Source organism: Colias eurytheme, chromosome 26 (assembly GCF_061535395.1).
Source record: "Colias eurytheme isolate Ceu_HAF_F1 chromosome 26, ilColEury1 Martin Lab GWU primary, whole genome shotgun sequence".
Lineage (NCBI taxonomy): Eukaryota > Metazoa > Arthropoda > Insecta > Lepidoptera > Pieridae > Colias > Colias eurytheme.
The window spans coordinates 9,110,516-9,122,811 of NC_143005.1; the positions used below are offsets into that span (position 1 = coordinate 9,110,516).

A 12,296-nucleotide genomic window follows, 5' to 3' on the forward strand; every position below is an offset into this window, starting at 1 on the left:
ATCGACATAAAACATAAACGTTCGTACAAGAAATGTCGCGTTACTATGCTATTTATAATTTATATTCTAAGATACAGAAATAATTTAGAAGGCTCTATATCTTCTTTATATATAAAAATGAATCGCAAAATGTGTTGGTAAGCGCATAACTCGAGAACGGCTGAACCGATTTCAATAATTCTTTTTTTATTATATTCCTTGAAGTACGAGGATGGTTTTTATGTAGAGAAAACGTAAATATGTACCACGGGCGAAGCCGGGGCGGACCATATTATGATGGGGCGGAAAATATTATGATTACTATAACAGGAATAAAATTATTGTTAGACACACAATAATCCCTTAAAACCTTTTATTAACAAGTAAACAAAAACATTCATTGCCGTTTTACAAAAAATTAAAAGCATTTTTGTCAAACCAAATGTCACTTCAAATAATTATATCAACATTAATATATATATTAATAGTTATTATTTTATTCAATAAATTGGTGAAATAGGTAAAAATGAGTGTTACATTTAGTAAGAAAAAGAGAATAAAATACCATGATGTGGTTTATGACAATACGGAGAGAGATTCGATTCCTAAGCGTGGCTATTATTCGGAATTGGTTTCCAACATGATGAAAGAGGACCCTTCTAGAGAAGTGTATGCAAAGAAACGCATGAAGCTTATGTTACAGGTACATTAACAGAGGGTTTAGATAATATAATATTGTTTTCAATTATAGTTTTATAAATTATATGAATACCTAATATGAATACCTAACTATACTAGTTAGCTGCAGTTATGAACACTTTACATGTCATATCGATATTCATCGAGAAAAAAGTCATAGTTCTCACTATGGCAATTTTGAATCTATATTAAGGGCTACTACGTATAGATAATAGGTATCATCTCCGTCTGTTTGTGCTAATTTTTTTGTAGTGTTAGCCAACATATTAATTTTTTAATTAAAAACACGGAATATGTAGATTATTGTAGAGTCCTTACAAACTTTTTCTCTTTTATTTTGTAACAACGTTGCATAAATTACTAATGACTCTACTAAAATGATTTCAAGTATTAGTAATTAAAAGTTGTTTACAGGCAAAAACAGATAAACTAGCGCCAATGTTGGTTTCACTGCCGAAGCCACAGAAGCCCAAACTGCTGTTACCTCCAGGAAGATGGACTACGTATAGAGAAGATGAGAGCATTGTAATATGTAGTATTTATTATATTATATTGTAATATGTAGTATTTATTATATTATTATATTGTAATATGTAGTATTTATTATATTATTAGTGTGCTTTATTTACCGTTTTAACGTTTTTATTAGTATACAAGAAAATTATAAAATTTTGAACGTGTAGAGTAAATTCACATTGTTTTATTTAACAAATTCGCTACATTTATTCCATACCTTTTAAATTTTATAACAGATATAGTACATATATAAAATATCTGCACATAGTTTAGTCAGTAACTAATTCAAATCACTTGTTTTCGAATTTGATCGTAATCGAGCAAAAATACTAATTATTTCTTCTCTTATCCTTATACATAAAATACAATTTTCATTATTTTAAGAAGACCGTATTTAATAATCCTGTAATAAATAAAAATAGTAAGATCAGACTTTTAAAACTTGCCGCAATTAAAAGGAAAAACTTGTAACTTAATTATATGAAGGAGTTGTATCAATTAGTCTCGATATAAACGGTAACTCTCGTTAATTTTAAATGAGTTCACTGGATTTGGTTAACAAGTTTTTTGTAACATTTCGAGGCTCTAATAAAGTAGTGGCTAGGTTTGAGATTAGTGTTTTATGCTGGTTCAGAAGATTTTCGTTATCCAGAGAAAGCTACGCACTTACCCTGGAGAGGTAGAGCGCACCCTAATTTTATACGCTGTACGGTAGAGCATATAACATTAGGGTTTATTACTTTAACAAAACAAAGTTTATATAAGAACGTTCACAGTAATTGTGAAGTTTAGTACGTAGTTTGATTTATGAAATGTCCAACACTGAATATTACCTAACGTAAAATAGTTTCAAAATCTGCAATGTTGCTACATATTAAAGGTTATGGATAAACCGGTTTATTTATCAAAAATTACTCATGACGTCATTACAATGAAAATGTTTATTTCTCAGCAATTCCCCTTCGAGACGTTTGTACCAAAGTTGCAGTTTCTAAGCATAGTGCTGCCGAAGGAATTACCAAGGCTGGTCAAAATTGAACGGCTTAGGAGAAAATTCCTTGCTGCTAACATAAAGGTTATCATATATTTGTGTCATTATTTTAACTCATCATCATCATGATTTTAACTATAACATATTATATTTTTATCACAATTCATATAAAGCAAAATGATTGTTATGATAGAATGTAGAGCCTAGAGGATATTATAAATAAACATTTGTGTATCAATGGAACCTTTTAAAATTACACACACTACATAGGTATTAAATTTATGATTGCATCATTAATGTTAATGGTATATTTTATATATGTTAGAAACGAAATTTCCGCCCGCGCCTTCGCCCACGTTTTCAAAGATACATAAATAACCTACATAGTAATCGGTTCTGTAGTTTTTACGTGAAATACAAACATCCATCATCCATCCATCCATCCATCCATTCTTACAAATCTTCGCATTAATATTATAAGTATGATAGTAGGATAATCTAAATTAATTTCAGAAAATGCTCCGTGAGCTCGGCATCCAGCCATATTGGTTATTACCTCCATCGGAGTACCCAATCTCAGAGCAGGAGCACTACGCCCTCTACAGTCCGTTTCCAAAACTAAATTTGGAAATATTCGACAACACTGATTTTGATTGCAGGTTCTTTGTTTTTACGCAAAATAATTCGAACACTTTTAAAGAAATAATTAATTAATAAACGTGGTTGTAATCGTATAATTTTTCGCCTTCGTTTACGTTCTAAAGTTGGGCAATAAAGTACCTTCATGCTAAACAATAAGATTCATTTTGCTATGTATTATTTAACAGACAGAAATGCAAAGATAATTTCATATTTGTAGAACTTAAATATTACACTACTTTTATTCATATAAATAGAGTCATTTTATTTAATAAAGCAATACTTAGTGCTTATATTCTAGAATTCCTGAAGAATGGCTAAACCTTGGCATGATCGAAGGTGAACAATATCCGTGCCCCGGGCTCGCATTCATACCTAAAGAGGAAGGAAAGTCCACCAAAAGTGGAGATTTGTTCCAGATGCTCAATAATTTATATGAGGTTTCATATCTATTATTAAAATTTTAATTGGTTTATATTACGACTGGTTATAGGAACTCGTGTGTGATAATTTTTAAGCACACGTGTCAGAAGTGAAACTCCTTTGGCAAGATACTAAGGGCGTCTTCCGTTATACACTGCAACCACTGCACAGTGCTATCACTGTAGAAAAATTCGTTCCGTTATGGACTGCCAGTATACTGCCGCAGTACCCTAGGGAAATTTATGACGTCATTAATCGCCGCCATATTCTACTGTGAGCACTGGCGTTTTCGAGGTAAGGTACTCGCAGTACTTTGATCACGTGATCAGTCCACAGAGCAAGTAATAATTAATATGATCAGTCAAAACCACTCGAGTGCCTAACGTCTTATAAACAAAGCTACAGTATAATCAGAAAATTTTAAAGTTCTGTAATTAGTTTGGATTAATAAATAAAACAATGGAAGAATTGCAAAAATTAACTTTATTAGACTGTGTTGAAAATGTTCAATACGAGCTGAAAGTTCTTTTTTATTCTTTTTTATGAAAAAGTACTTACTTTTATTATATTATAAATTCAATTTACAATCAATATTAATTAAAATATTTTTAATTGGACAGTACTCCAAAACAGTTTATTTTTATGTTCTAGAAAACTTTAATACACTCATTTGAATGCTGCGTCAAAAAATGCGGCTGACAGTATACTGGATTGCGTTCCGTTTTAAATCGTAACCAGTATAACTGGCTATAAAGGAACGGCTTCACAGTATACTGAATTGACGTCACACCTTACAGTGGTCGCAGTGTATAACGGAATACACCCTAAAATCGTCGCCTTACTTCATGACGGTATTGACATGACGTTGAAATTCTACTCAACGCGCCGATTCCGCTTCGATTTTTTTAAAGAACAGTTGGACTGAAATCACTTTGTAGAGCATTTTTGTATGTATTTCGTCAATGCTAAGTTAAAGGTGTGATGGTTGTTGAACTAAACTGTAACATTGGTCTCAATTAATTATTAATTTTCTTTATTAACAGTGGATTAATGTAGCTGCATTTAGTTATGACGAACAAACAGATAAATGGGAAGTTATGGCACTAGATGGAACTAAACGACGATTTCAGTGAGTTTCTTAAATACTTATTTCTACAAATAAAAAGTATACATTTCTACATCGTGATGTTATTCTAAAAAATACCAACTGCTTTAATTTACTTAGAACTTTCAGCAAGAAGTGGGTAGATGTATAATAATTTTTCTATTTTTGTTCTTATTTGTAATCCAGCTTTGTAGAATTTGATATTTTTGGTTTTATGGCATACAAATTTATATCCAGCTTTGTATTTTATATTAGGTACACTAGTTTTAGGGCCGATTTTTCAATCCACGGTTAAAACTTATTCGCCCAATAAAGCATTACACGATAACATTAAAATGTCATCCGTAAACTGTCAAATACAGGCAAAGAATATATTTTTGAATTGGTAGTTTAATACGTTATTCAACAAATAAGTATTAACCAAGGATTGAAAAATCAGCCCTTATTGGTCTACTTCAAGTAGCTACGCCTACATGTTAATTCTATTGCTCTCACTCCTTAACTTATTAATATTTTCAGAATTCCCCGTATCCGATTGATGTTCAAGGCCGACGATCCAGAGACATTTGCGAGACGCGTTAAGTTTGCTGTAGATTTAAGGAGAGAAGTAGAAAATAACATTAGGTAAAACATACAACTGAATAGCACTACTCTTGATAGAATTGTTTCCAATTATTTGGATTATTCTCAATTCATTTGTTGATGACGTCATGAAATTCCGTATAGTTTTATTCAAGTGTATTTTGTCTTAATTTAGCACTGTTAAACAAAGTTCAAATAGAAACCAAAATTAAAATTACCTTCTGTAACTACCATTATCCACCTGGATTCTATAATAATCCTCTTTCTTACCTATAAACCGAAATATATTTATAAAATTATGTAATTCTGTATCCAACTGAAAAGATGAAATATTTCAGGTTTTATCTATACTTGGACTGTCTCCTCCTGGACGGTCTTCCCCAAATGCCCTTGCACTACATGCCGGCTATCATCAAGATGGTGAGGATCCACAGACAGGCGGTCGACGTGGACGAGGACCACTTGAAGGCTTTGAAACATGAGGCAAGGAATCAAATTAAATAATATCATGAGTTTTTTATTTAGAACTAAATGCGCGTTAGAATCTTTTATTTTATAAACTATATACTTACCTACTTAGATGAATGTATGAATTGCAAAAAAAAGTTTTGGTAGAATAACAATATATTGGCGGAGTCTCTCTCCTAGATGGAGCTATTAAAAAGAGAAATGGAAACATTTATAAAACACAAAACTAAGAAATAAAAAAATCCATATTCCAGGGTTACCTACTCCATAGAAGAGCTGAGGGTAAAATGAAAATAATCTACACGATACAGAAGTATCGTGATGTGTACAATTTCATAGATGTGCCGAGCAAGGAGTATGTGCCACCTGTGCCAGATTATGGTATACATTTGTTATTCTATTATCTTAGTAATGTTGTATTTTTGAATGTTACTCTATCGAGTAACATTCAAAAATACGCCGTGATATAATAAACCAGATAGAATTATTATTATACGTGACGGATAGTTTACACTTTGAAAAGTAAATTGTGAGCTTTTACGAGTATACTTATTATGTCAATTTATGCTTAAAATAATGGTAATTTTGTCATTTTTATAAAGATAATACTTATTATGCATTTATCACAAAATAAAAATTTCAGAGTAGATTGTTAATAATAAAAAAAAAGACGTGTGGCATTCGGGGACTGCCGCGGTAAAGTTATTGCATAGCATGCCTTCAAGCCACACCTCCGTGCCCGTCGGATTGGGGAGCGTGAGGTTTTTTTCGTTACGGAATTTCTGCATTCGCTCCCCGCGCTCAAGGCCCGCGATAGAAGCTATGCAATAGCTTAAAATCTGTATGCTCTAGATTTTTATGAACAAAATTAAGCTATTTGAATCCATACAGGTCGCTATCCCTGCGTCATGGACGACTTCAAGGGCCGTGTGAAATTCAACCAGTGGAACTCGCTCTATGTCCTCACAGAATCCGTGTCCTGCATACATCTGGTTGTGGAAGAGTGTCTTAAGGTTTATCCTTATTTTCGAGCTTTTTCCACGGCTTTGTATGCGTTCGTATTGTAAATGTGAACCGTTCTTGAATCCATCTAAAAAAAGCCATTATAATCGGTCCAACGGTGTAGGAGGAGTTCAATGACAAACACAGACAGAAAAAGTATGTTTATAGTTTATTAAAAAGAATAGTATAACGCCAGAGCAGATTTTAATGATTTTTGTTTTGTTGCATTTCGGTCCACTTCGATTAAACGGTAAAACATTCAAAGAAGTCTATTCTTGAACAATAAATTTAACAACAACTTCTTTTATTTCTTTAAAGGTAGAAGGTATGTTGTTTTACACAACAAACTACGGCCGTAACGCAAGTCTTGGAGAGTTTGATGCAGCACAACAACACTGCACCTCAATGGTAAACAAACATAATTAAATAGTTTCAGACTATACGCAGATTGTTGGCAATGTTGAACAGAAAGTTTTGTATCTAAAATATCAAATAATTAAACATCCATGCCACTATTTTCGATATTATTTTCAGATGTTGAAATATTTACACATAACATGGCTGAATGCTACAGCTCATGCGATTAGGATGTCATTTAGAGATGTTGGAAAAGGGTAAGATATTAAATACTTTCTAAAAATTGTTTTGTGTGGTACCAGATACCAGGAAAAATTGTAAATTTGGATATTTACCCTTCCATTAAACCTTTTATTTTGTGAGCATAGTCTCTTTTTTTAGTTTTAAATTGATGAAGCTATTCTTCATACTTCTAATAATTTATACTTTTTTTATTTATAGGTGGTTCAATATATACGAGAAAAAATGGGAGTTCTACGGAATCAGTAAACTTTGCCGTTTCATGCAACTCGTTAGATTCCGTATGCAGGTAAATAAATATTTAAATTCTAAATAAATATATTTCCTCAAACGGTTGTTCATAAATCGATATAGGAAATAAAAGCAGATATTTAAATAATTTCCCGTTCGTTGGAATGCGTGAAGAATGCTCAGACATTACCAGTCATCTTTTCACAATGAATAGACAGAACAGATAGAAGACAAATGTACCCAAAACTTTCAGTACGCCCTGCGCTATTGCATCGAGCAGTCCATGGCGATGTTTGTGGGGCTCTGCGAGACCCCCTGCCTCTGCACCTACGTGTGTGAAGACGACTACGAGTGGGACCCCAATGACCTGATCAACTCCCCCTTCCGTTCCCCCACTCCTACCCTCTTCTACTTTCACCTGATGATGTGTGAAGATGGACCATATTATACTACGCCGCCGGAGCAGTTTGAGGTGTGAAACTATTTTCTTTTGATAAAATGTCGGTAGGTAAAGAAAATATTTAACTCTTCTTAAAACTTTATATTATGTGCTATAAGTGATTGGTTCTGTCCGTCTTTGCAAATTTAACTGACTATTGTCCGCAAAAACAGCGAGCAAAAGTCACCTATTCTTTTTAAATCAAAACTAGAAAAATCGAATCAAATAATGTTACCCTTATTTTTATTCCTCTTTTAACGAATCTATATGTAAAGTAAAATTGCAAAAAAACATACTGTGTATACATATAATGTGTATTCACACTCAAACCACCAATAACTATGTAAAAGAAGTTGGAGAAATATAAAGGCCAATTTCGTCGGATTACAAAACCTAAAAGAGCTACAGTAGGAAATTGCTGACGCGTGATAACAAGACGTGTAGACAAACGAAACCGAAGGAATTGAATGCTGTATTTGCGATCTAAATAATATCTGTAAGATTCCGTTCCATTAGCATTATATAAAATTTCTAATCCTTTCTTTCGAATTATTTATGTTAATCCCTTGTTCTCAATGCACAAAAACTGAGACAGGATCCTATGGCAGTTCAAGCATTTATTTTAATATGTTTCTATATTTCATTCTAGGTTGTAATCCAGAGATTGTTCAGAGAGATGCTGTATCGCTGTCACTTTATCCCACAAGTGCATCCGATGATTATGACCGGTCTCGTTTTTGATAAGGAACTTTTTCTCACGTCTATTGGTTAGTTTTTATCATATTACCTACTTGTAAATATTTGCATAATATGTTGAAATGATATTTTTACGCGTTGTTTTAATACACAAGTAATGGCTCTAACGGTTTCCCTCTGTGGTTTCACTACTTCCAAATTTTAGCCTATTTGACACATTCTATCTCCAAACAAGCCATCACTTAGTAAAAAAAGTTTTTAAAATGTGTATAAGCTACAGCATTTTTTTCTGTATTGTTAAATTCTAAATGTATTGTGTTTTTTCTGAAATAAAGATTTTAAGTTTTCATTTTCATTTTCACTTACCACAAAACCCAAAATTTCATTAATTTATTTTTAATCCATAAAATTATGAATTCCAACCAGGCTTAATGGAACCGAACGTGGTCGAATACAGAGAGCGGCTGTTACTGGCGTATCGCAAGGCCATCATACCGCTGAAAGCGTACATGCGGCAGTACGAGTGCTATAGGGATATCTATGTGTTGAATATTGAAGAATATGTTGAGTTAGTACTTTAGTATATCTAAAGTTAAAATTAATTACACGAGAATTAAATAGCAGTGTTATGTATGATTTCTGAGTTAATTTATCAACATTTTAATACGTTTAAATTTTTTTATAATGTGCAATGCACGTCGTGCATAATTCGATTTGCGTAGAAATAATTTAATGACATTTTTAATTTCTCTCTCTGGCTCTTTTATTCTTACTACACATTAAAACTATGATATTTGACATTCACAGAACTCGTCCTTGGTGTAACTTATTATTGTCACATCGTTGTTATTATTTTTTTTTTATTCAATAATAATAAACTCTTATTCTTCACCGGTTTGTTACGGACAGTATAAACCGTTAAAAAAATATATAACTCTTATATCATTACTAGCTGTCCCGGCAAACGTTGTTCTGCCACTCTTAGCACTTAGGGTTATGAAAAATAGATGTTAGCCGATTCTCAGACCTACCCGATATACACACAAAATTTCATGAGAAACGGTCCAGCCGTTTTGGAGGAGTATGGTAACTAACATTGTGACAGGGGAATTTTATATATTAGAAGATTATTCGATCGAAAAACATTCCAGAGCATTTCGTGAAGAAAAGCATTCTTCATCAGAGACCCGTGAGGAGGTTCAGATGCATTATGATGCGAAACAAGATCTAATATGGCGACTGCCGCAGTACATTAATATTGGACCGTTTGCTATCAATGTGGATAGTCTAAAGGTTATTTTATTTTATACTAAAAAAACAATAATTTGTCAGAACTACACATAATATATCAAATAGGAATAGGTACCAGGCACCAGCTTTCAAATAAAAAAAAATATCAAAAAACATTCTCCCACTCAAGTTAAAAAAATATAGTGAAATTGAGAACGCACTCACTCAGTTCAAAAAACAAATTTAAAAAATATTGTGAAATTGAGAACGTCAACCGTTTTTTGAAATCGGCTGAAAAATACAGTCAAAATTATAAAAACATAGTAAATACCAGAATCATTTTCACATTATAAAAGCTTTTAGGAAGAATTCTAGCAAACGGAATAATTAATTGTCTCAAGAGAGGCACTAGCAAATAAATAATATACTCGCGGTATGTTCGGATAATATAGGCCTCCCTTTGCGGTCCTGAACATACCTTTTATGTTATCGGCTTATCGCACTGTCTTACCTATTACATCACCCTTTTTCTTGCAACTGAAATGTTTCTACACAAATACAAGATAATATTACCTCTGTTAAAAAAAATTAGTCATACAAACATATACTTAATTGATTGTGTAACTAAGTGTAATAGACATTAGCTGATCACCGTGTTCCCTCCACGAGGGTCGTAATGTTTTTACTGTTTTTCCAAATTCTATCAGTTATCATCCTAATCCCATTGGACACGAATCCAACTTTAATATTTAAATTCGTTATAGATAGGTATAACGAATTTAAAGATATTATAATTAAGGGTGTCATGGTAATCATAACCAAAAAACATTACAGCAAACGCTCGTAAACAAACGGGCGGACATCATCAAGGCTCTCCTCACCATGTGGGCTGAAGAGGTTCGCATCATGGTGGAAGACGTGATACAAGCGTACAAGAGCATCATGAGGAAACTTGGTGAGAAGCCGAACACGATAGAACACGTCTTCGAGATCAGGGAGTGGATGGAGTCGATACCGTTCGCGTTGAAGACGCAAGAAGATATCATGAAGAAAGTTCACACGGTAATTTGCTGTTTAGAGAAAGAAGACAACATTTGTAAACATGGATAGTATTTAGGAGTCGCGTAATTCTTTTCGATTCTTCATTCGATTAAAGCGCTATGAAATAACAAAAAAATATTTCAATAATAATGATTACGTTAGAAATCTCATTGCCAAATCACTATTTATGCTTTTGAAAGTGCATTAATGATTATATTCATATTTCAGTTTTATTAATATTGCATTGCAATAAAGATAGCAACAAAACTGATGTTTAATAATAAATATAAATTTAAAATATGCATGCTTCATATTAATATAATCTTTAAAATCAATTAATATTTAAGGATTATGAAGTATTGGACGCATTTTTCACTCCATTGGAAAATGAGGATTTCAAAGCTTTGTGGGAAGCTATCGGTTGGCCGCTGAGTATTACCAAACAAGTATGTTATACATTTAGATACCATTACTTGAATTATTATACAGACTTTGATTGAATTATATGAATTATTAAATTTCAAATCTTAAATTAAGTATTAATTTTACTTTAATCACCTCATTAATCAAAAAAGATCATCTCCATTTGAGTTATAATCGCCAGTAAAGTAAAGTAATCATAGAGCCTATTTAAATAATATAATTTAACATAAAGGTGGTTGCAACAACCGATTTCCTGGAAGAAGAGCAAGAGAAGTTCTGGAAGCTTCACCAACAAGACGAACAGACGCTATCGGATAGAATCGACATGTTCACGTCACAGTGTATGGCGCTTACGCTGCAGAACGATTTCTCGAGAGTAAGTATAATTTTTATTTAGGAGTCGTATTATTTTTTTGGTATATACTTAATTTATAAAAAGGCTTTAACATAAGATAGTTTGGAATTTCAAAGCTTTCAAAATTAACAGAGAATTTTATACCGCATAATTTTCATTTACATAAATATCGTAATATCTTTCTGTACGTTAGGATAAATCTCTTCTTCTAATCCATTTTAATAATCTTAACAGGTCCACGAAATAGCGAACGATATAAAGAAAGCATGGAAGGGCATGAAGGACTCCCAGGAGTGGGGTAGGGTGCTGAACCAGCGGCAAAAGCTGTTCGGCCAGCCTGTGGTGCCATTTGCGGATTTGAATAGATTGGTGAAGGAATTCGAGCCGTATAGGAACTTGTGGGTTACTGCTTCTGGTATGGTTATTTATTATTAGATCTCTTTACTTCATTTCACAAACGTTAGATTAGATTTGTTTGAAATTTACGAATTGTATTACGATCCGGGAAATAATCGTCGTATAGGTACGTATAGGAATTTTTGGGTGTAATCTGCAAATATACAGCAGTATATCAAGGTTATCTTTAAACAAGTATTCGAGAACTAAAAATAGCTAAAAGTAATACATGAAGCCACACATTTTAAAATTAACATTTTGTATTCGTAGAATTTTTATCTGATATTTAAAAATATTACTTTGCAGATTTCCTAAAAGCTCGTGAAGTTTGGTTCGACAATCCTTTAATGTACGTGGATGCAGATTCCATCGAACCGCTTATTAATGAATACTACAAAACCATTATCAAGTGTGTGCGAACATTTGCTGATTTGCCAAAAGTGCAACAAGTGGCGCTAACTATAAGAGTTAGTTTAACATTAAT

At 32.6% G+C, this 12,296-nt stretch overlaps 1 protein-coding gene across 1 annotated transcript in view; it reads left to right on the forward strand.

The window, feature by feature from the left end:
* The first annotated feature begins 505 nt into the window (after window positions 1-505).
* LOC149897331 (dynein axonemal heavy chain 1-like) overlaps window positions 506-12,296 on the forward strand; it is a 70,222-nt gene continuing 58,431 nt past the window's right edge. Inside the window, exons 1-22 of the mRNA XM_090116575.1 lie at window positions 506-682; window positions 1,093-1,203; window positions 2,147-2,269; window positions 2,699-2,844; window positions 3,126-3,264; window positions 4,291-4,376; window positions 4,872-4,976; window positions 5,273-5,417; window positions 5,657-5,783; window positions 6,294-6,415; window positions 6,723-6,812; window positions 6,939-7,018; window positions 7,203-7,290; window positions 7,486-7,704; window positions 8,321-8,438; window positions 8,794-8,935; window positions 9,519-9,660; window positions 10,432-10,659; window positions 10,986-11,084; window positions 11,294-11,437; window positions 11,651-11,831; window positions 12,119-12,279. Coding sequence (XP_089972701.1) covers window positions 506-682; window positions 1,093-1,203; window positions 2,147-2,269; window positions 2,699-2,844; window positions 3,126-3,264; window positions 4,291-4,376; window positions 4,872-4,976; window positions 5,273-5,417; window positions 5,657-5,783; window positions 6,294-6,415; window positions 6,723-6,812; window positions 6,939-7,018; window positions 7,203-7,290; window positions 7,486-7,704; window positions 8,321-8,438; window positions 8,794-8,935; window positions 9,519-9,660; window positions 10,432-10,659; window positions 10,986-11,084; window positions 11,294-11,437; window positions 11,651-11,831; window positions 12,119-12,279 — 2,973 coding nt within the window. The remainder of the gene's footprint in view (window positions 683-1,092; window positions 1,204-2,146; window positions 2,270-2,698; window positions 2,845-3,125; window positions 3,265-4,290; window positions 4,377-4,871; window positions 4,977-5,272; window positions 5,418-5,656; window positions 5,784-6,293; window positions 6,416-6,722; window positions 6,813-6,938; window positions 7,019-7,202; window positions 7,291-7,485; window positions 7,705-8,320; window positions 8,439-8,793; window positions 8,936-9,518; window positions 9,661-10,431; window positions 10,660-10,985; window positions 11,085-11,293; window positions 11,438-11,650; window positions 11,832-12,118; window positions 12,280-12,296) is intronic.